The 23581-nt window shown below is 37.3% G+C and overlaps 3 protein-coding genes and 1 pseudogene across 3 annotated transcripts; all 4 read left to right on the top strand.

Annotated features, from left to right (window-relative positions):
- The first annotated feature begins 6983 nt into the window (after nucleotides 1–6983).
- LOC106297729 lies at nucleotides 6984–8260 on the top strand (annotated as a pseudogene).
- A 3731-nt stretch (nucleotides 8261–11991) lies between these two features.
- LOC106297728 lies at nucleotides 11992–12639 on the top strand. Its single transcript, XM_013733914.1, has one exon. It carries the CDS (start codon nucleotides 11992–11994, stop codon nucleotides 12637–12639), a length of 648 nt encoding a protein of 215 aa, XP_013589368.1.
- A 3591-nt stretch (nucleotides 12640–16230) lies between these two features.
- Nucleotides 16231–17964, top strand: LOC106299157 (protein RESTRICTED TEV MOVEMENT 3-like). Its single transcript, XM_013735291.1, has 4 exons — nucleotides 16231–16451; nucleotides 16539–16699; nucleotides 17167–17354; nucleotides 17499–17964. Exons 1-4 carry the CDS (start codon nucleotides 16345–16347, stop codon nucleotides 17904–17906), a joined length of 864 nt encoding a protein of 287 aa, XP_013590745.1. The 5' UTR covers nucleotides 16231–16344; the 3' UTR covers nucleotides 17907–17964.
- A 3935-nt stretch (nucleotides 17965–21899) lies between these two features.
- LOC106297726 (protein RESTRICTED TEV MOVEMENT 3-like) lies at nucleotides 21900–23578 on the top strand (the record flags this gene model as incomplete). Its single annotated transcript, XM_013733913.1, has 4 exons — nucleotides 21900–22082; nucleotides 22274–22431; nucleotides 22997–23223; nucleotides 23327–23578. Coding segments are annotated over exons 1-4 (744 nt in total), but the record flags the coding sequence as incomplete, so codon positions are not given.
- Nucleotides 23579–23581: the final 3 nt, after the last annotated feature.

Genomic DNA, 23581 nt, shown 5'->3' with positions numbered 1-23581 from the left:
TGTGAGTCTGCTATACTAAATTCCACAATTGTGATCCCCTTACGGTTCGAAGTAGTTTCTTGTGTTTCTTCTGGCAGCGTTATTTACGTACCCCAGTGAATTAAGTAGGTAGGATGTTTTGTTTACGTTAGTAGATACTATAATACATACTTTTATAGTATAGTATCGGCTAACCTTCTGTTCGGATGGTCCGCTGGATGAGAATGCATGTCCGTCTTCGGTTTCTTCACCACCCAAGATAAGTTTGGCTCGACCGTGGGTCTTAGAATGTCGAGTTGGTCGGGGAAGACGAGCTTCAGTATGGGGAAAACGGTCGTCTGGTCGTGGTTCTAGCGAAGCTCCAATTGGGACGCACGCAGGACGACTCGGTCAGTGTGTCCGGTACGGTCAGATGAACGAACCTCGGTCAAATTTTTCAGAACGTCCTGATCTCCATGCTGGTTGGCTCTAATGGACTGATCCACGAACCGGGGCACATCATTATGATGTGACCCAGATTGAGCATCGACCGGCTCGGATCATGCATACGGCCCAAGGTGGCGTTCTTGTCAACCAGCTCGACCAAACCGAGGTTTTCATGTCGGATCATGCCAGTCTTGCTGCCTGTGATAGTCAATCTGATCATTCCGTCCATGCTGATCATAATTTCCCATTGGATCGTGCTGATCAGAACGTTCGTACCGTCCCATCCGATCACCCCGACCGTACCGCATGCACCGGCGACTGGGCTGAAGATCTCGCCTCCTTGTTCGATCCGAACATGGACTTGTCCTTTGGATATTTCTCTAAGGAAAGGATCCTTAAGCTTTCAGAAGACTTGGGCCACGTTGGAACACAACTTGTCCGATCTGAACGTCCCGCGGCCTTTGCAGAACGTCCCACCCATGTGTTGATCCTTTCCGCCTTGGACACAGCCAGCTCGGATGAATCTGGACAGGAGCCGAACAGTCTTCTTGACTAGTCTTCTCCAGTTTTCGTGCTTTGACCAGATCTAGACAAATTGACTAGTATTCTCCATTTTCCGTGCCTTGACCAGATCTAGTCAAGTTTATATTTTCTATGCATTGTTTTCTACATTTTCTACTTATTGTCTTTGACTACAACTAGTATAAGTATGTAATCTCATTCCAACAATAAGGCAATCGATTTTTCTTTCATTTTATGAGTTTATTCTCTCTGTTCTTCGTTGAACATTTCTTAGTTTCTTGGTGAGGTTATCTCCAAGTTTCGATCCTTCTTTTGTTGGACCGGTGCGTCACATCGGGCAATGATCGAAGTCTGGTAGTATCAAGAGGTCTTTCTGCAGCCTTTTGTATCACCATTCATCCCATCCAGTTCTCCTTTGGAGTTCATATCCTTTCCTTATCAATCCGGTCGAGTGTTCGTTCCTTAGGGTTCATCAAGTGGTATCAGAGCCACTTTGGCTGGTTTTTTTTTCTTTCATCATTCATCTTCTCATCTCTCCACGTTTTTTTCTTATTTCTTGGATCTGGGCTGTTCCTTTACTCCCTTGTGATCGCCTGTTATAAAAAATATATATATTGATAAAAAGAAAAAGTTTTTGGCTTGAATCACTTCTGAAGAGAAATCCAGGGGGAGTGGTGGAAGAAAAATCCTGCTGGCTGAAGAGAAACTCAGCCTTAGGACAGTTAAGGCGGATCCATATCAAAAAATCTCTTCATCTTTCTTTCTCTTTTCTTTTTCCCACAAAATTTTGTCTTGGGTTTTGATTGCTGAATTTTGATTGCCTATCATCCTTTGAACCAGTGAAAGAACTCTGAGTGACCATCTAAAAATCGTGAGCTAAACACTTGAGAGTGTGAGAATTTTTATTTGCTAACTTTGTTAAGTGTTTTCAGGATTTTTGGACTTCTCAAGAAATCAAAACCACAACAAGGCGTCTACTTTCCTTTTAAGACTATTTTTGAAAAGGAGCAATTGATTTTTGATAAGAAACAGTTTGCTTCTAATGGGTTTGACTTTTTGCAGAAACAAAAGAAGAGACAAAACAAGTGCGATGATGAGAAGTGGTTCAGAAGTGGTGATCGTCCCTTCACCAAAGCCAAGAGAAGCAACCGTGATGTGCCTGATCAGAACGAGCTTCAGACTTATACCAGCTGGGAAAAGATGTTGCATAAGGCGATTCATGTTGTCCGGCAACTCAAAAAGAAGGGAAACACCAACACTTCTTATGCACCAAAACAACAAAGTAATTCTTCTTCTCTTTCAAATTCTGATTTGAAAACTAATGTGTTGTCTTCTGATAAAGGCAAGGCTGTGAAAACCACAAGCAAAGCTCTTTCTACCAGGTGCTTCAAATGCCATAGGGTCGGTCATTATGCCAACAAGTGCCAAAAACATCGTTGGTGCCTTTGGAGAAAGCTGAAACCGAGCCAGAAAAGGAAGAGCCTTTGCCAATTTTCGATGACTATGCACATGAACCGAAGGAAGGGTCAGGTGGAGAACAAAACTGTGGTCATCAAGAAGGATCTTCTTCCATTCACAAACTGGACCGAACTCAAGGTGAGCAACGTTCTGATTATGGTTCTTTTGCATATAATCCTTTTCCTTTTATTGTTTCAGATTTGAGGACAAATCTTTTTGAAGAGGAAGGGAATGATGGTTCGTGGATCAGTCCATTGGAGCCAACCAGCATGGAGATCAGGACGTTCTGAATAATTTGACCGAGGTTCATTCATCTGACCGTACCAGACACACTGACCGAGCCGTCCCGTGTGCGTCCCAATTGGAGCTTCGGCTAGAATCACGACCAGATGACCGATTTCCCCGTACTGAAGCTCGTCTTCCCCGACCAACTCGACATTCTAAGACCTACGGTCGAGCCAGACTTAGCTTGGGTGGTGAAGAAACCGAAGACGGACATGCATTCTCATCCAGCGGACCATCCGAACAGTCCCGCAAGCGTTCTTATCTTTACCCCGTGCATCCATCTAGTTCAGATGAACCTGGACATCTTGAGTAGTCATCTCCATTTTCCGTGCCTTGACCAGATCTAGTCTTCTCCATTTTCTGTGCCTTGACTAGATCTAGTCAAATTTGTATTTTCTATGCATTGTTTTCCCACATTTTCTTTAGTTGTTTTGACTACAAAACACTATAAATATGTAGTCTCTTTGATGAATAAAATCAGTTCAGTTTTGGTTGTTTATTTTCGATTCATCTTTTCTTTGAGTGAGAGAGAGAGTTCTTAGCTAGTTCATCGGTTTGAACCGGCTTGTTGATTTGGTGGTAGCCAATTATCTTTGTGTGTCGTTTGGTGGTTAGCCAACACACTACATTCGTTCTTGGGTGGTTAGCCTTAGATCGTGGGTATATCAAGAGCCATTCCGCATCTCTTGATGATACTTTCAATCCATCTCAGTTCCAGAAGTGCCGTTTGCCTTCTCGGATCATATCCAACACCCAGCTAAAGTGATCCTCCTATTTTAGGGTTCTTCACCTCTCACAGCGCCGAACGGCACCGGAGAGGCAATCGGGAGAAGGGCGAAGGGAGATGTGGGAGAAAAAATTGGGGGCGCGTGTCTCGAACGCGCAATGACTTCCCGCGTCTTGAGCTACTTGAACAATATTTATATATTTATTAGAATTCTAAATTTCACATTCTAAAACCCATACCCCACCTTTCAAATCTAAATTCTAAGTCTATATTAGTTAACCATAGGGGTATAAATATATTTTATATTTTATTAAAAGTGAGGATAAAAGTGGTTAGTGTAATGTGTAAACATAAAAAGTGGTACTATGAATGTAATATTTGTGGCAATTTCCCTATAGTGAATGAATGAGTTTAGTTAATATTATTAGGTTTACATTAATTAGTTTTCTGAAATCTATGATTAATTGTATTCACTACTAATACAAATATATTAAAAACCATTTGTATTATTTTTTATGTAGTATCATATGTATTTAAATGTATATTATCAATTTATATAATGTAATCTATGATATTTAATTGTTTCTACAAATAAATTATATTAATTCATCTATATTTAAGATGTTTAGTTATATGTTTGGAAACATATGAGATTATGTATTCTAGGATTAGTTTTCTTTTAAAAACTTTAATTAAATAAATAAATAATTAAAAAATCATCAATCAATCAAAGTGAAACAATTAATTGGAAAACTCTCTTATGAGCGACACATCAGCATAAATAATTTAATTGACTTCTCAATCAATATATATGAGGATTTTTTCACTACAACACTAATTTTAGCTTACAATATTCTTTTCTAATTTATATATTAATTTCATAACTTGTTATGTGATCCTAAATAAATCCTCCTATATATTAAATGAGAAGTCACTTAAGTGACTTTCGCTTATGTGTCGATCACTGGTAAAGTTTCAAGAAATTGTTATAATTTGATTGGTCGTTGATTTTTAATTTTTATTTATTTTAATTAGATCAAATATTAATGGTAAATTTATAATCAATTAATATCACTTACCAAATAATCATCGTATATATTAAATTAAAAGTCAATAAAACTTTCGCTTATGTGTTGATCACTGGTGAAGTTTCAAGAAATTATTATAATTTGATTGGTTGATGATTTTTAATTTTTATTTATTTTAATTAGATCTAAAATTAATGGTAAGTTTATAATCAATTAATATCACTTACCAAATAATCTATAGAATATTGCAGATAATAACTTACGGTAACTAACTGTTGAAATTATGGAAATATTAGTAATGTTTGATCAATTAGTTTTTTATTATTTATATTATTGAATTATCACTATACTTCACGATTCTAGAAATATAACATTAAAATTTTAGATTTTCAAACTATTTTGACTTTAAAATTTACTTATAATTATAATAATTATTAAAAATTTATTGAATTATATGTACAATATTTATTTTATATAATACTTATATCCGCGAATTCGCGGGCAATATTTATTTTGATTACATATATGATTAATAGAAAATAATGAATCATACCTTTTTGCAACAAGCCCTAACTTATTTTTAATTTATAATATCCCCTATATATTAATTGAAAAACATTTGAAAAGATGTAACCTCAATTTTGTAATAATTAAAAAAGACTTCTTGCTTATGTGTCAATCAATTAGGTAGTTAATTAGTCCTACGTGTCGGCCTCACATTGAAATTGAAAAACATGTTGGTCCAATTAGATTTTTATATCTCACTAGAAACATTTAATACCAACTATATGATATCAGATGATATTAACTAAAGCAATGTGGCTATTTATTATATATTATTTTCTTAAATAAAATTTACGGAATTACCTAATGTGATTATGATACATATTGTAATTAATGATTTTAAATAATGAAGATTTGCTAATAATCTGTATGATTTCTATCATTTTTGTTTAATTCTTTACTATTAAAATAAATTACACAATTACATTAATCATACATTAAAAATTTAGATTTTTTTGTATATGTTGTATTTTGAATTTTTTCAAAACGAGTATAAATTACTAAAACTGTTAAAAGTCTCACATAAACTTTTGTGATCAATGTTTAAATTTTTTCTATAATAAGATACAATGATAATAAAATCATATAAATAAATAATTTTATTTTAGTAGGTGTTTATGTTAGTATATATATACTTCATATCGTTTAAATATAATTATATTCTCCCTTCGTTTTGATTTAATTGTCGTTGTAGGGAAATATTTCCGTTTCAAAATAAGTATCGTTTTAGAGTTTCAATGCAAAATTTATTAATAACTTTATTTTTCTATTGGTTGAAATATGGTTAGGTGTATAGGTAATTGTGTTTTTATTTTGGAAATATACAAAATCATATGTTTTCTTAATCTGTGTGCATAAACCTAGAACGACAAATAAAATGAAACAAAGGGAGTATCATATACGATAGATAAGATTGATTGTTTTAATTTATTTATTTTAAAATCTTTGCGAATAAACAAAAGCAGTCATTTGATTTATATGTGCAAGCCAATTTATTACATAATAGTACCTGATTTCTTAATTATTTAATATATAATTATTATTTTATTATTTCATAATATGCAGAAAAATATAAAATAAGTATTTATTCTGCACAAGGCGCAGATCTTAACCTAAGTATGTATCTCTTTAATAATTTTGAATCTTAAACATTTTCTAAATTTCGGGCCAAAATAAAAGAAAGAATGAGAATAAACTCAAAAATCAATATTTATATCGAGCAATAACCAAAATGACACAAAAAGTATAAAAATATCAAAGATATATAGGATTGACACGTGAACATAAACTTCTCATAACCATAATGAACTTTTAAATTGCTAAATCATGATATAAAACCAAGCTAACGTAGTTTCATTGCAACCAAATAGTAGGCATGAGATTCTTCGGTCTAAACGTTAGGTTTTTATGCAATAAATAATTTTTTGACCTAAAATATTTTTAAAAATGAGATCAGTTCATTAGTAAACAAATTATGAAATTAACAATAAATTTTTTTAAGAAATTGTTTAAGGGCCAAATATATTAATTCGATCAATAATATAATTTTTTTTCCATACGATATTTCTTAAATAATTTTTATATAAATTTGCCCTGCGCCTCTTACCCTAGTACATATACTAATCTATCATCTATGGAAATCCAGAATGCACATACTCCAAGTAACACTGGGAGGGAAATGAAAGCGATTCTCATTCCTGTTGTATACGTAATCTTGACGATTAGCATGCAGTTAGTTAATGTGGCTTTGGAACTCAGAAAGTCTTTGATTTCCATATACTAATGCACATGCTCCAAAGCTTGTTTGACAAGTTAATTTTAAAATTTTATAAAAAAAATCATTAATTGGTTATATTTACATTGGGGAGTATATGCAACTCCCCAAAAAAAATCATTAAATTGTTTACAAGGCCCGAGATTTACTGTATCTGAGTCCAAAAAATTGTGTTGAGTAACTCAGGTTCTAGGTTTTTCTACTCTATGCAACGGGAGCAATGGAGAAGGAAGTTGATAAGAAGTTCACTTGGGTGATAAAGGATTTCTCTTCTTTGCAATCTGAAAAAATATTTTCAGATAAATTTGTCGTCAGTGGCTGCAAATAGTATAAGGTTTTCAAGTGTTCTCTTTAATACCCTTGACAAATTTGCTTAATTTGTTTTTCCTGCAGGTATATCAGTGCATATCCTAAAGGATACAAGGTTGATAACTTTCTGTCATTGTATCTTGAAGTTCCCGATTATGGATCATTGCCATCTGGATGGAGAAGACACGCACGATATCGCCTCATTGTTGTAAATCAGCGTTCTGAGAAACTCTCCCGGCAACTTGGTAATATTTCCTCGTACTGGTCAGTCTAAAAGAATTATTATTTTCTTTTGGTGCAAAAAGAGTTATTATTTTTGTTACTAGAATTCTATATTTCTTAAGGTTGAACATTGTTGTCCAGTCCACATAAGCATATTCATTGTAATTCTATATTAGATGAATAATTGTTTGTGGTTTTACAGAAGTACAACACTGGTTTGATGTGAAGTCTAACAGCTGGGGGCTTTCCATCCGTGCTTTCCCTTGATGAAATTAATTCCAAAGATGGCGGGTTTCTTGCAAACGGGGAGCTCAAAATTGCTATCGAGATAGATCTTCTTGACATTATTGGCAAAGTAGAGGTTAATGGGTTTCATCTTCTTTCTTCACAGGTAATTATTTAAGGATGTTGTAAATTTGTGTTAGAAATTTCAGCAACGAGTGAAAACCTGATGAACTTAATTAACTTGTCTAACAAAGTGCTTTTTTATTTTTTTTTGTCTTGGTACTACTTTTAATATATAAATATTCTACTTTGTATTTCTGTTTTTACTGTCAGGTGGAATACGCGAGCCGTATGTTTGAAAAACACCCAGATACTGCTCTTGAAATCCATCTAAAGAACCCAAATCTTAGGACAGGTTACATGAATTTGCTACTCAGCCTGATTGATACTTTGCGTCAGTCTCCTCACGAGCTCCCCAAGGATGATCTGGACGAGGCGCATTATGTACTGGAATCCTTGATTGATGCTGGTTTTAAGTTGGATTGGTTGGAGAAGAAAATTTCTCAAGTTTCAAAAATGAAGGAGAAAGCGAAAGATGGTGAGTTTCGTAGGCAAGAGATTGAGGAAGAGTTGAAAGATTTGAAGCAGAAGAGCTCGGATGTGGAAGCTCAGCTGGAGAAGGAGAAGTCAGAGGCATTGGCTGCTAAAACTCCTATCTCATTCGATGATATTATCGAATGATCTAGAGTCATTAGAAACTTGAATGTTGTTCTTATTTGGTTCATGTTGTTTGAGTGAAGTCACAGGTGATTTTAGGCGAAGTTCTGCTTCTTAACATATGCTGCGTTATACTTGTATCACTTGAAAAAAATCTTCTATTTTATCTTTCCATATGTGCTTACTTGCGAATCAAGTAACAAATATGTTTCAGTTTGTATTATTATTTCTTTTGAAATGCTTCTTTTCTTTTTCGGATATCCGCTATGTGCCGAAACCTTGAATATGGTGAAGGATTGAGTGAACCTTATCAAGAAATTTTTTTTTTTTGGAACAAACTTTATAAAGAAATTTTAAGATGTCTATTCTCTTGTAATGGTGGAGTCCCTTGGTTTCAATGAACATAATGCTTTAAGCTAGGTTACTTGGTTCGAAAGTAATTGCTTTTGTGTCTGAACAGAATGTGGTTGTGCTTTTACAGCTCACTGACTTGGTTTTGCTTTTCTATTTAATAGGTTGTCATATCACATTTTTTTGAAAAAGTATTACGATTATGAAACTTTGTTAAATAAGTAAAAGCGAATCTCTCTTACTACGAACATAGACTGCATTTGAAGAGTCGCGATCAATAGAGAGGATCGAGAACTCTTTTAGCAATTATTAATTCGTAGTTATGACAAAATATCAGTGGACTCACGCGTAACTAATTAATTAGGTCAAGACTGTTAGCATTCCTGCTCGTTTATTTGAGATGCCTTTAAAAACTTGTTATATAGTGTGGCCATTAATCCAGTTTCATCCATATTAGAATTTCAAAACTTTAAGTATCCTTTCTCTCTCCAATGGCAAAGCAAGTTGGTCACAAGTTCGCCTGGGTAATCAAAGACTTTTCCTCTTTGCGTGAGAAGTGTTATTCTACTCCAGTCCAGATTGGTGATTGCAAATGGTAAAAACAATACTTCTAACTGCTCTATGGTTTTGCTTAGTGATTCGTTTCTTCTCATTTTCTTCAGGCGTCTTGTTGTCTATCTCAAGGGACTATTTAAGAGTGACCACATATCTCTGTTTCTGGAAGTTGCTGATGTTAAATCATTGCCTTTTGGATGGAAAAGATTGGTGAAATTTCGGCTAACAATAGCAAAACAAGTTTCGGAAGTGCCCTCACTACTACTCTCTCTTTTTGAACAAGGGCCCTCAGTACTCAAAAGTGATTCTTACTTCACTCTACTGTTTTTTCTTAATTTCATTTCATACATCCATGGCAAAGGAAACTTCGTGTATTTTATGCATTTTTTTTACTCATGGGTCTTGTTATTCTGCAAGTTACTATTTTATGATATGAATTATATGATGTCTATATGAGTTCAGTTGTGATATTGATTAGATGTAACAGGGTGTTCATGCAGTACTATAATTCAATTTTGATTTATTGTCATGAAATTCTACAGAGTCACATCGCTGGTTTGATCAAAAGAATCCCCTGTGGGGGTTTCCAACTATGATTCCCTTAGCCAAAATCCATGACAAAAATGAAGGTTTCCTTGTAAACGACCAACTCATGATAGTTGCCGAGGTAGATGTTCTTCAAGTTGTCGTCACCTCAGAGAAATCTGAAGAGACAAATCCTCTGAGCCAGGTATATATAACATAACTGATGTCAGTGGGTTTTACGTTTTAGTTTCTTCTTTAATGACTTTAGTTTTCAGGTCTTTATCAATACCATACTCCTGTGTATGTCTCACTTAGCAGGTAGAATCTGTGAGCTCGGTCCAAGACAGTGTAGTAGAATTCCGTGCAAGGAACCAACATCTGAAGACTGCATGCACAAATGTCTTGCTCAGCCTTACTCAGACGCTTTGCCTAACACCTCAGGAGCTCTCTGTTGGCGATCTTGTCGAAGCAGAGAAAGCACTGGCTTACACGAAAGATACTGGCTTGGAGGTGGAGTGGTTGGTGAAGAAGCTTAATGAAGTGAAGGAAAAGAAGGAAGCGCAGTCTGGTTAAGTAAAGGGAAAAAATATACAGGCTGAGTTACTTATACAAGTTACAACTCATAATCTGAAAAACAAATTATATGAATTGGTTTAACGCTTATTTGATTCGGTTTAATATGCTTGAACTCAGTTTTGTTTGGTTTAATTTGATTCATCTCCCTTCGGTTTTGGGGAATTTAATTAAGTTGCAGCAATATTGGTTTTGAAAGACAACCATGATGTACAAAATGGAATAAATTCTGTTGTGCTCGGTTTCAAAGTTTGCTCTGTCGTTTGATTATCTTATGTCCTGACTTCCAAGGTATTCATTTGAGAGTTTCTTACTTGATGTTCTGGTCTGCTCTCGTTCTTTAGTTGTTAGATAGATGAATTACAGCGGAAGTTTCCACAACCTCTCTACTTTTCTTGAAACTTCTTAGGTCATGAATAAGAAGATTCGCGTCCAAACATGTGGCTTGACGTCCACGCTATAAACATCCAATGATGAGTTAGCATTAATCTTCTACTCTTTACTTATTTATATATGTGTAATGCGTTAGATAAATTCTCTAAATACAGAGCTCTCTACCTAACTCTACATATTTCTCTTCTTACTAATATTCGAAATCTTAATTATCCCCCTCTTTGACACTAATTTTTACGATATCGTTTCTGATGCAGCCGCATCTACGATGGTGGCGCCAACATAACGAATAGGATTTCGTTTTATTTTCTATTTTAGTTTTGGGCTTTTCTTTGTTTCATAAGAATGATGGTTTATAATATCTTTATCCTTATGGGGTTTGTCCAAACGGATGGATATATAAACAGAGCTTTGTCTTCTTTGTTTAGGACGTTTTGATATTAATAAGAAGAGCTTTGCTTTTATCCCTTGTTCGATTTAATTCAATTCATCAAACAGGAAATTTGTCTCAAGAAGTTATCGAAAGAAACTCTTGATCGATCCAAAAACAGGTCTCGAAGAACCCTAAATTCTTAGATCGACCGTTCACCCATTCGTACGCTGTGCCAGGTTGGTATCAGAGCTCTGCTACGCCCCGAATCCTTCTCAACCCGCTACAATGGTTCGTAAGACTCGTGCTCAACAATACGCTGATGACGATGATATCCCGGCTACTCAACAATCTGTTAATGAGCTCCAGTAACAAATTGCAGACCTAGCTACCGCCGTCGCTGCCTTAACCGCACGACAAGCCGCACCTGCACTTCCCCGCCGCAACGACCAGATCTCTGTCCATGATAACTCTGACGCAGACGACGAGAATCCATTCGCTCCTCTTCGAAAACCACAACAACAACAACGCCCTCGACGCCACGTCAACAATAACTCCGATTCCGAGGAAGATGCTATCGAGTCATCATGGAAATCGAGTTTCAAGCTTGAGCTTCCAGTATTCAATGGTTCAACGAACGCTGAGGAATTATTGGATTGGTTTGTAACAATAGAAGAAATTCTCGAGTTTATAGAAATTCCATTGAATAGCTGTGTACCCCTAGTCGCATACGCTTCCGTGACCGCGCAGCTGCCTGGTGGTCACAAGTAAAGACGACAAGAGCACGATTGGGTAAAACAAAGATTACTACATGGGATAAGCTTAACGAGAGATGCAAAAAAAAATTCTGCCGTATAACTATGACCAACTGATGTTTCAGAAATTTCAGAATCTTCGGCAAGGAGCTCGATCCGTCGACGATTACGCCACATAAGTTTTCAAGATGTTCAACCGTGTGAAAATTTACGACACCGAAGAACAACTAACAATGCGTTTTGTGGGAGGACTTCGCCAACAAATCCAGCACACTCTTAACTTGTCTCGTCCACAATCGATCTCAGAAGCGCATCAGCAGACCCTCACGATAGAGAACCAGAATCGAACCGGCTCTCAATCTTGGTCCACGTCGCGGCAAAACAAACAGCCTACATCAACCCCACCAACAACCACCAACGACGCCACTTCAAAAACAGAAACTGCAATTGTACATGTTAACAATAACCAACAGGTTCGTCTCGGCGGATTGCGTTGTTACTCTTGCGGAGAAGCAGGACATCGTCAGTCCGCTTGTCCACATCGTACGTTCAGAGGATTACTTATCCAAGAAGTACAACAGGATAATGACCCTATCTATGACGAGGAACCACTCGACTCTGACGAAGAAGCTGAAGAACTTTTCCCTGATTCGGGTCGACTTCTCGTAGTTCGCCGGTCGTTTTTCACTCCTAAAGCCGAAGAACAGTTCCCACAACGTAACAGATTCTTTCAGTCGCGTTGCACAATCAATGGACGAGTCTGCTCCTTTGTAATCGACTCTGGGAGCTGTAAGAATGTCATAGCGGAGGAGGCAGTCGCGAAATTACAACTTCAGGACGAACCCCACCCACAAGCTCTCGTGGCTCCAACTGAACCATGATCTCGTTGTGACTCGGCGCGCCGTAGTTTCGTTCTCATAGGCACCTCTTACAAAGATAAGGTTTATTGCGACGTCGCCCCTATGGATTCTTGCCACTTACTTCTCGGGAGACCTTGGGAATTTGATCGTCGCATTATTCACGATGGCTTTCTCAACACATACATCTTCACCTTCGAGAATAGAAAGTTCATCCTCAAACCATTTCCTCCGACACCGACTCTTGCTAATCAAACACCCACCAATAACACTACAAAGCCTGTGTTATTTCTTTGCAAAACTCCATTTGTTTCAGAGATGCTCAAAGCCGGCCTGGTTCTCTCAGTAATAACCAAACCTACGTCAGCCACGCCCAAAATAGAGATTCTGGCGGCCTTTGTGAGCATTCTTTCCGACTTCGCTGATGTCTTTCCAGATGATCTCCCAGAGGGACTGCCTCCTCTCCGTGACATCCAGCATCGTATCGACCTCCTCCCTGACGCTGCCCTTCCTAAATCACATTACCGTATGAGCCCAACCGAGCATGAGGAACTACGAAGACATGTAGAAGAACTCGTCGCCAAGGGTTTCCTTCGTGAGAGTTTATCTCCTTGTGCCGTGCCGGCATTACTAATCCCCAAGAAAGATGGTTCTTGGAGAATGTGCATAGACAGTCGTGCTATCAACAACATTACAGTCCGTTACCGCTTTCTGATTCCACGTCTTGATGACCTCCTTGACAAAATCGATACTGCAACATTCTTCTCCAAACTTGATCTCAAAAGTGGCTATCACCAGATACGAATCAATCCCGGAGATGAATGGAAAACGGTTTTTAAGACACGCGAAAGCCTCTTCGAATGGATGGTTATGCCTTTTGGTTTGTCAAACGCACCAAGTACGTTCACGCGGGTGATGAATCATGCACTACGACCATTTATTGAAAAGTTTGTTGTGGTCTATTTTGATGATATACTCATCTTTAGCAGGTCCATGACTGACCACGTCCGCCATCTTTCTGAAGTTCTTGAAGTTCTACGCCGTGATAAGTTCTTCGCAACATTGAAGAAGTGAGAATTTGGGTCGCCAACAGTCCACTTCCTCGGGTATATTGTGTCATCGCAGGGACTCGCCGTCGACCCTAGTAAGATATCTGCCATACAATCTTGGCCGACTCCTACAACGATCACCGAAGTTCGCAGCTTTCACGGATTAGCTTCTTTTTACCGCCGTTTTGTCTCACAGTTCAGCAGTTTGATGTCGCCAATTACTGACTGTATACGAGATGGACAGTTCCCTTGGACGCCGGACGCAGCGCGGGCTTTTGATATCATCAAAGAGAAGCTCTGCTCAGCCCCAGTCCTCGCTCTTCCCGACTTCAACCTTGTCTTTGAATTGCATTGTGATGCATCAAAAACAGGAATTGGTGCAGTGCTTAGCCAACGAGGTCGTCCCATCGCTTTCTTTAGTGAGAAGTTGGCTGGTGTGAGTTCCTGTTATAGCACATATGACGTCAATTTTTATGCCATTGTTCAGGCAATAAAACATTGGAGGCACTATCTATTTCACAAGGAGTTTGTGCTTTACACCGATCATGACGCACTTAAGCATCTCAGTAGTCAAGGAAAGGTTTCCTCGCCACACGCTTCATGGATTGCTTATCTCCAGCAATTTACCTTCGTTATTAAGCACACTTCTGGAGCTTCTAACCGGGTGGCCGATGCCTTGAGTCGACGTCGCTCTCTCTTGGCGGTTCTTCATAACTCCGTCCCTGGTTTCGCTTATTTGTCAGACCTCTATGCAACGGATTCTTTTTTTAGCCAGATTTATGATGATGTCGCGTGGGGTAGCTCCTTCTGAGTATACCATTCACGATGGATTCCTTTTTCATGGAGTTCGACTTTGCATTCCAGATTGCAGTTTGCGTTTGCAGCTCTTGACCGAGTTACACAGAGAAGGACATGTCGGACGAGATCGAACACTACAGCTCGTTTCTTCTTCTTATTTCTGGCCTTCTCTGCGCCGTGACGCCGAAAGGTTTGTTGAATATTGTGTCACTTGTCAACAATCTAAAGGTACTGCCTCGAATGCTGGGCTCTATATATTAGCATGGATTTCGTTGTTGGGCTTCCACGTACACAAAAGGGTTTTGATTCAATCTTTGTTGTCGTCGATCGATTTTTGAAGATGTCCCATTTCATCCCCTGCAAGAAAATGACTAATGCTGTCCAGGTCGCGACGCTTTTCTTTCGAGAAATCTATCGACTACACGGTTTACCAATGTCCATTGTCTCTGATCGTGATTCTCGGTTTCTTGGACACTTTTGGAGATCTTTATGGAAGTTATTGGGTACTACGCTAGATATGAGTTCAGCCTATCACCCTCAGTCCGATGGTCAGACAGAAGTTGTTAATCGACACTCGGCAATCTTCTCCGCTGTCTCGTGGGCGATGCAATCAAATCATGGGATTTAAAGTTGCCACAAGCAGAATTCGCGCACGATCATTCTACCAACCGGAATACAGGCTTCTGTCCGTTTCAGGTTATCTATGGAACAATACCTCGGGGCCCTGTTGCTCTGTCTACCTTGACAGATCTCACACGTTCGCATGGTGACGCAGCATCATTTGTTAAGAATCTTGCTCAGGTCCACTCGGAGACTGTGGCTAACTTGGAAGCTGCGACTGCAAAGTATATGAGTGCTGCAAACAAACGTCGCAGGCATATGGTCTTTGACATTGGCGACCTTGTCTGGGTGTATCTGACGCGTGATAGACTTCCGGCGCATGCTTATAATAAACTCAAGTCAATGAAAATAGGCCCAGTCGAGATTTTAGAGCGCATCAACGACAACGCATATCGTCTGCGCCTCCCTGATGGTATCAATACATCAGATGTCTTCAACGTCAAGTTCTTGTCTCGTTATGTTACTTCAGATTCATGGACGAATCCTTCTTACCCGGGGAGTCCTGATGCAGCCGCATCTACGATGGTGGCGCCAACATAACGACCAGTTCAAATATGTTTCCTTTTTAGGATTTCGTTTTATTTCCTATTTTAGTTTTGGGCTTTTCTTTGTTCCATAAGAATGACGGTTTATAATATCGTTATCCTTATGGGGTTTGTCCAAATGGATGGATATATAAATAGAGCTTTGTCTTCTTTGTTTAGGACGTTTTGATTTTAATAAGAAGAGCTTTGCTTTTATCTCTTGTTCGATTTGATTCAATTCATCAAACAGGAAGTTGGTCTCAAGAAGCTATTGAAAGAAACTCTTGATCTATCCAAGAACATGTCTCGAAGAACCCTAAATTCTTAGATCGACCGTTCGCTCATTCGTACGCTGCGCCAGTTTCCCTAATTTATTTTATTTTTTGTTATGTGAACCTATATAAAATACCTTTGCATGTTTATACGTAAACTAGTTTATGGAATCCACAATGCACATGCTCCAAGTAACCCTGGTAGGAAATGAAAGCGATTCTCAATCGTGGTGTACGTAACGTAATCTTAACGACTACAATTCAATGGGTTAAGGTGGCTTCCAAACTCATAAAGTTATTTACATTGGAGAATATATGTAGTTTGCGTAAATCATTGATGAAGAGTTTAGGAATACTGGAATCTTAATATACACATCGCTTATATACTACTTCATTATCTAAGTACAAAAAGTTGTGTTGAGAGCCGCTCTGGTTCTAGGGTTTTCCGTTTCTTCACCGAGATCAATGGAGAAGAAGTTCGATAAGAAGTTCACTTGGGTGATCAAAGATTTCTCTTCTTTGCAATCAGTGAATATACTGTCAGATATTTTCGTTGTCCGTGGCTGCAAATGGTAAGGTTTTCATCCATATAGATTAAGGTCATAAGGTGATATATCCTCCACAGTTTTGCTTAAATCTTATATTCGTTTTTCTTGCAGGCAACTTAATGCATATCCCAAAGGAAACAAGGGTCAGAACTTTTTGTCTTTGTTTCTGGAAGTCGCCGGTTATGGATCATTCCCATCTGGATGGAGAAGACACGCACGATTTCGCGTTATTGTAGTAAATCAACGTTCTGAGACACTCTCCCGGCAACTTGGTATGTTTTTTTCCTCGTACTGGTCCTTTTGAAAGTGTTCCTGTCTTCAAATTATTTTCAATGGCAGTACCATAAACACAAAATAACGAGTTGAACGGTAACAATCACGTATAACATGTTTCATCCACGACTAGTTCTAGACAAAACTTGATGAAACATTCGTCTTGGTTCTCAAATTTTTAAGAGGTGTAATATGTGTTTTATGGTGCCAAAAATATGAAAAAAAATTATTATGAATTTACCTTAAAAATAACTATGACCCCATAAATGTCAGGGAAGGCCCTGCTTTCATCACATCTTCGAAAGATTGGAACCTTCTAACATAGAATTCCAGTAAAAAGAAAGTCTCTTGTTTTCTCAAAAAAAAAAAGTCTCTTGTTTTACTATAATTCTATTTTGGACAAGGTTATAACTTATAAGCATTTTCATGTAGTTCTTTATTATATGAACGGTTTGTGTTTTTACAGAAGGACAAAACTGGTTTGAAGAGAAGGCTAAGGGCTGGGGTTTTCCATCCATGCTTTCTCTTGATGAAATTAATGCCAAAGATAGTGGGTTCCTGGTGAATGGGGAGCTCAAGATTGTTGTCGAGATAGATCTTCTTGAAATTATTGGCAAAGTAGAGGTTAATGGGTTTCACCTTCTTTCTTCACAGGTAAGAATTTAAGAATTTTTTTAAAAAATTGTGTTGAAATTTCACCACCGAGTGAAAACCTAATGTGTTAACTTGTATAACAAGGTGCTTTTGTGGTGTTTCGGGAATATAGATTCGACTTTATATTTATGTTTTCACTCTCAGGTGGAATCTGTGAGCCGTATGTTTGAAAAACATCCAGAAACTGCCTCTGAAGTACATCTAAAGAACCCAAATCTTAGGACAGGTTACATGAGTTTGCTACTAAGTCTGATAGATACTCTGTGCCAGTCTCCTCACAAGCTCCCCAAGGATGATCTGGATGAGGCTCATTATGCACTGGAATCATTGACTGATGCTGGTTTAAAGTTGGATTGGTTGGAGAAGAAAATTTCTCAAGTGTCAGAAATGAAGGAGAAAGAGAAAGATGGTGAGAGTCGTAGGCAAGATATTGAGAAAGAGTTGAAAGATTTAAAGCAGAAGTGCTCAGATGTGGAAGCTCAGCTGGAGAAGGAGAAGTCAGAGGCGTTGGCTGCAAAAGCTCCCTTCTCATTCGATGATATTATTCAATGATCTTGAGTTATTAGAATTTAGAAGTTTGTTCTTATTTGGTTATGCAATGTTGTTTGAATACTTGTCTCACTTCATGAAAGTAACTGAAACGATCAATTATTTTCCATCTCCTCTCTCTCTCAAGACCCTCTCTTTCAAAAACCCTAGAAACCAGATCTGTTTGTTCCGGTGGCCGCCGCCGTCCCTAAGGCGGTCGCCGGAGATCCCCCTCTGTGTTTTTTCCTTTCTCTGTCTCCCTCGTGTATCTCCATTCTCTCTGTCTTTGTTCTTGTGGCGGAGGTTGGACTCGGCATTGGCGTCCTCCGGTCCAGATCCGGCTGTCTTGGTAGCAGATCTGGGGTGATTTCGGCGGTGTCGATGGAGTTTGAGGATTGCTTCTCTTCTCGCTGAGTTCTGCTCCAGTCACGCTCCAGATCTCTGACCGGTGGGTTTTTCCTTGTCTTGGTGGTGTATCCTTCGAGTTCGGCGGCGCGTGAGTTTCTGGGTAAGTCTCCCATGGGTTCATGGCTGCGTGGTTGCGTTCGCTTTGGGGTTTGAGGCCGATGGTCTTCGGATCGTTGTTCTCTCTGTCCCGGCTTTGGGTTCCTCTGTGGATTTTCGGTGGTCGTGCGTGGAGTGTCTAGCAGGTGGGTCGTCGGCTCTTCTTGTAAGTCTCTCTAGTGGCAGCGCGTGGTGAGGTGGTATGTTCCATTTGTGCTCGGATTCATCCTTGCTTGTGGTGTTGGGCTCCTCCTTGAAGTCGTTTTCAGGTCCGGCTTGTGGCGCTCCGTGTCGCCTTTCTCTTTCTCCCTTGTGTCTATGTGGTGATTTTTGCTCTGTGGAAGTGTCGGTTTCCGTAGGCGGTGGATAGGTGCTAGCTGGGCTTTCGGTCTTCTAGCTTGGTTCGAAGGTTGCTTTGTCGGAGGAGGTGTGCCCAACCAGTCCTGCTCCTCTATATGAGCTTCTGGGTTAAGTGGGTGTACACGGTCTCGGGTATGGTTGGTTGGAGGCGACATTCTTCAGCTACTCGTCCTGAACGACGGCATCGTCGGTTGCGGACTCCTTCTCGTGTCGCCGACTGAGTAATTTTGAACGGGTTTGCAGGTCCGAGATTGTGATTCTTGGACATGTGTTGATGAGTGAGTTTATTGGAAGCTGTAGGAACCGTAGCATCAAGGTTTGAGGGCGCCTTTCTCTCGGTAGCTCGCGGCACCCGGTTGCTTGTTCCGCTCACACCTATTCTTCAGGTCCTTCGCTGCTTCGTTAGTGTCCAGTTCTTTGCCTTGGTCTCTCGTTCTTTCATGTTAGTATATGTCTCTACTTAGATTCTTTGTTTAGATTATTTTTCGTATCTCCGCTACTCGTCTCTATGTAATTTCTGTCACAAATTGAAAATCTAGTAAGAATATTTAACATTTAAAAAAAAAAAAAAAAGTAACTGAAACTCTCTTTTTTTAGCTCTTCTTGTGTGCATACTCGCGAACCAAGTAACAAATATGTTTCAGGTTGCATTATTATTTAGTCTAAATAACTTCTTTGTTCGGATGAATTAATCTTTATCTTGACTTGTCAGCCAACGCTGTTTGCATTCATGAACCATGCAAGTCATGAGGAAGAGAGCGGGATCATGGTCCTTGAGCTATACAATCATTTCATGTGTTTTCTTAGTAACTCATCTTTAAAAAGGAAATTTCATATTTATGCATCTTTTGAGATAAAAGAAAGAGAATCAAAAACCTCTATGCGGTTGAAGGCGATCGTCTCTACCAGTTTTCTTCTCCAATTTTCATCATTTCCCAGACTCCTTCTCTGTTTAATTTTTCTCTTTATTGCATGGTTTTCAACACCTAATCACGTCTCTTCTTTATCTTAAAAAAAATCACAAAAGAATTTGTTTCATACGTGAACATGAGTGCAACATCAAAAACAAAATTATGGTTCTATGGATCTTGTTTATCCAAATATCACTTCCGATAGTTATATCGGGTATTTTCCAGCAATTTTTGCTGTTTTCTTGTCAATTCTTTTTTTTTTGTCAATTCTAACATGTATAGTTAGTTTTGTGTTAGTTTCTGATGGTTTTCCTGAAAGTGTGACAACTATTCGATGTTTAACAAATATTTATGGATTTGTTACAGAAACACCGCCCGCCAAGGAAACCACCATGGATTCAACATGAAGAAGAAGATCTAGAAACAAGAGGAAGGAGTATGATGTCGGCCAACCAAATTTTTTTCAAAACTTATATTTTGATACAATATATTTGGTATAAAAATATTTGTTTGAAATCATGGAATGCATCAACCAAGAAGCAGGTAAAAGAGAACTGATATTTCAAATGAGACAAAGATTTCAAGTTGGCAAGAAGCTCTCTCATCGTTTTAGTTATTTTATTTGGTATTTTTCAATATTGTATATGTATTTATACAATTTGTTTACAATCTAATTAATAAATAAATTTTAGTTGTTGAAAAAAAGAAGAATCAGTCGAGTTAATCTTACGACAACAAAAATTTTGAGTCAAACACCTTTCAGTTTTCAGTCCTATTTTATTTTTTTATTTTTTGAATATAAAAATAAAACTTTTGCTTGTGTGAAATTTTTTATAGACTTGGTTACTTAAACAATTAAAAAGTAAATATTTTTTATGATGCTCTTTCTTTTTTAAAAAAAACGTTCAATAAAAAGTTTATTTTTAAGATGTGCATTTAATTATGGGAATTTCATGTTTACCGCTTTTTTAATACCATTATTCATGTTTACCACCACTAAAAAAATATTTTCAAAAATGCATTTTTCATTAAGAGGCAAAAGATTTTTATACTATTGTTCTATATATATAATAAATAATTATTTAAAAAATAAAAAAAATATATATTTTTTTATGTTTTCGAATTATACTTTTTCAAATTTGATTTTTTCAAATTTTTTTCTTTTTCAACATTTCTTTTTGAAAACCGTAAATTATTTTTGAATATATTTTTAAGTTTAAGTATTTGTTTATATATTTATTAGAATCCTGAATTTAACATTCCAAAAATCATAACCCATTAACTTTAAATTTTAAGTCTAGATTAGTTAAACCTAGTATCTCATTTGACATATTATTAGTTGGATTTCCAAAAAAATTAGTATACTCTTAGTTAAATAATAATTATTATATTTACATATTACTATATTATATTAGTAATATTTAATTTGAGAACTCCAAGGTAAAAAACTATTGGAGTTGCCATTGCTAGGCCTGGGACTTTTATCCGAGATCCGGATTTGATCTGAGATTCGATCCGGATCCGATCAAAAATCCGGATATCTGAAGGGGTCGAATCCGGATCCGGATAGTAAAATATTGGATCCGTCGAAGCCGAATCCGGATCCGGATATCTTAATTTTTTAGTCCGGATATCCGGATCCGTAAGTTTTATTAATAACTATTTCAAAAATAGTAATATCTATATATAAAAATTAATTTTATTTAATATATTTTCATTTTTATAATAGTATATATAAATTTTATGTAAATTTTGTAATATTATACATAGAAATAATTAAAAATATTATATATTTTTTTAGAAAAATTATTTTTAATATTTTATATATATTAATATTATTTTTTATTTATTTTAAAGATCCAAATCTGGATCCGGATATCTGCCGAATATTACAATTTTTAGAAGGATATCTGACACCCGGATATCTGAGAACCCCGGTCCGGATAAGGATAGTAAAATTATGGATCCGTCGGATAAGAATCCGGATCCGGATACCTTAAAATTGCTCGGATAGCCGATCCGTCTCAAGCCTAGCCGTTGCCGTGAGTTTAACCTTGGGATCAAAAGTTAGAATCTAGAATGCGTATTCTCCAAGTAACCCTAGAAGGAGGGAGCTTCGCATCCCAGTGTACGTAATCCAAAGGATATGTGCATTCTGTAAAGAATACTTTTTACAGCAGCAGTCAAACTCATAAAGGCTTCGATCCATATTGGAATCTTAATTTCAGTTTCGATACGTTTTTCTTCTCTTCAAGTTGCAAGGGCAAGGCCACATCACGTTCTCTTCATTTTCTTGATAGTTCGATTGAGTAGAATCCATGGGGAAGCCATTTAATAAGAAGATAACTTGGGTGATCAAGAATTTCTCCTCTTTGAAATCTGATCAATTCAATTCTGATAAATTCGTGGTCGATGGCTGTAAATGGTAAGAGAATAATTAAGACTTTGAATGGTAACTAAAAGAACGAAGAAGAAAATTAAATTCAGTAACATTTCTAATAAATCACACCATTTATGACGAATAGTTTCTCCTTTCCATTCCCTCCTCACTCTTGTAATTTTGTTTATGTCTGTTCTATTTCTATTAGTTCATATTGTTGTTATACATGCATGTAGGTATATTTATGCCTATCCCAAGGGAAAAGATAACGATCACTTGTCCTTGTTTCTGGAAGTCGGCAATTATGAATCATTGCCTATTGGATGGAGAAGACACGCAAAATATTCATTTACCATATCAAACCAACGTTCAGAAAAACTCTCCAGAAAACATGGTAAGTATTTGGACAAAAACAAAACAATAGTTAGGTAATCTGAGAACATTGCTAGATAATCGGTTTCATCCCATCTTTCTCATAATTTTAACAGAAGCACATTTCATGAATTAAATTGGTGACCACTATATGAATGAAAAAAATGAACAAAAAAAAATTATTTGAGGAATTGAAAAAACTTAAAAATAGGAGTTTTATTTTCATTTTATTCTTTATCAAAATTGAAGAGAAAAACTTTTCTTTACAAATTCATTCACCCATGAAGAATTTAGAAGAAAATAGTAGGATCCACCTGTCAATAATGTGACCAAAAATTCAACTTGTATAAAATATGAAGAACAATTTTAAGTATCTTGTTGGGGGATTTTTTTTTGAGGTATAAAATGTTAAGATTTGGAAAAATGCTTTGACATTGTGCAAGGCTAGTTTTGGGCAACTTGAGTTCTATGCATTCCCAAGGCTTGTGTTGGTAGTTTGGAATTAGTGTTTTAATTATTTTTGGGCCAATATCCTTTATCCGATGTAAATGAACTGATTATATGAATTATGTTTTGTGATTTTACAGAATCACAACAGTGGTTTGAGAAGAAGAGTCCCGGCTGGGGTCGTCTATCCATAATGCCCCTTAACGAGCTCCACGCCAAAGATGCCGGATTTCTTGTAAACGGGGATCTCAAAATTGTTGTTGAGATAGATGTTCTTGAAGTTGTTGGCAGATTAGATGTGACAGAGGAAACTTCAACAATAATAGAAACAATGGATGTTAATGGGTTTCAGATTCTTCCTTCACATGTAAGTGTTGTGTAGAGTTTTAAGCCACGAGAAAGAACATAATGTTGATGCCTTAATGGTCTCCCAAAACTATTTTAATCTGATATGGTTATATGTGTCACAGGCAGAATCTGTGAGCCGTATGTTTGAAAGACACTCGGAGCTTGCATCTGAGTTCCGTCCAAAGAACCCAAATCTAAGGACAGCTTACATAAGTTTTCTACTCAGTCTGATTGAGACTATGTGCCAGTCACCGCAGGAGCTCTCCCAGGATGATCTGACTGATGCTTATGCTGCAATGGGATTCATGAGAGATGCTGGATTTAAGCTGGATTGGTTGGAGAAGAAGCTTGATGAGGTGTCGGAGAAAAAGAAGAAT

The sequence above is a fragment of the Brassica oleracea genome, chromosome C6 (genome assembly GCF_000695525.1).
Source record: "Brassica oleracea var. oleracea cultivar TO1000 chromosome C6, BOL, whole genome shotgun sequence".
Classification (NCBI taxonomy): Eukaryota; Viridiplantae; Streptophyta; class Magnoliopsida; order Brassicales; family Brassicaceae; genus Brassica; species Brassica oleracea.
This window is presented reverse-complemented; position numbering and strand designations above follow the sequence as displayed.

What these genes read in the sequence shown, in the direction of transcription:
- LOC106297728 (XM_013733914.1), top strand. Translation starts at nt 11,992, where the DNA reads ATGCGTTTTGTGGGAGGACTTCGCCAACAAATCCAGCACACTCTTAAC.
- LOC106299157 (XM_013735291.1), top strand. Translation starts at nt 16,345, where the DNA reads ATGGAGAAGAAGTTCGATAAGAAGTTCACTTGGGTGATCAAAGATTTC. An exon ending in GTTGTCCGTGGCTGCAAATG is followed by an intron (nt 16,452 to 16,538) that starts GTAAGGTTTTCA and finishes TTTTTCTTGCAG; the next exon opens with GCAACTTAATGCATATCCCA. An exon ending in GACACTCTCCCGGCAACTTG is followed by an intron (nt 16,700 to 17,166) that starts GTATGTTTTTTT and finishes GTGTTTTTACAG; the next exon opens with AAGGACAAAACTGGTTTGAA.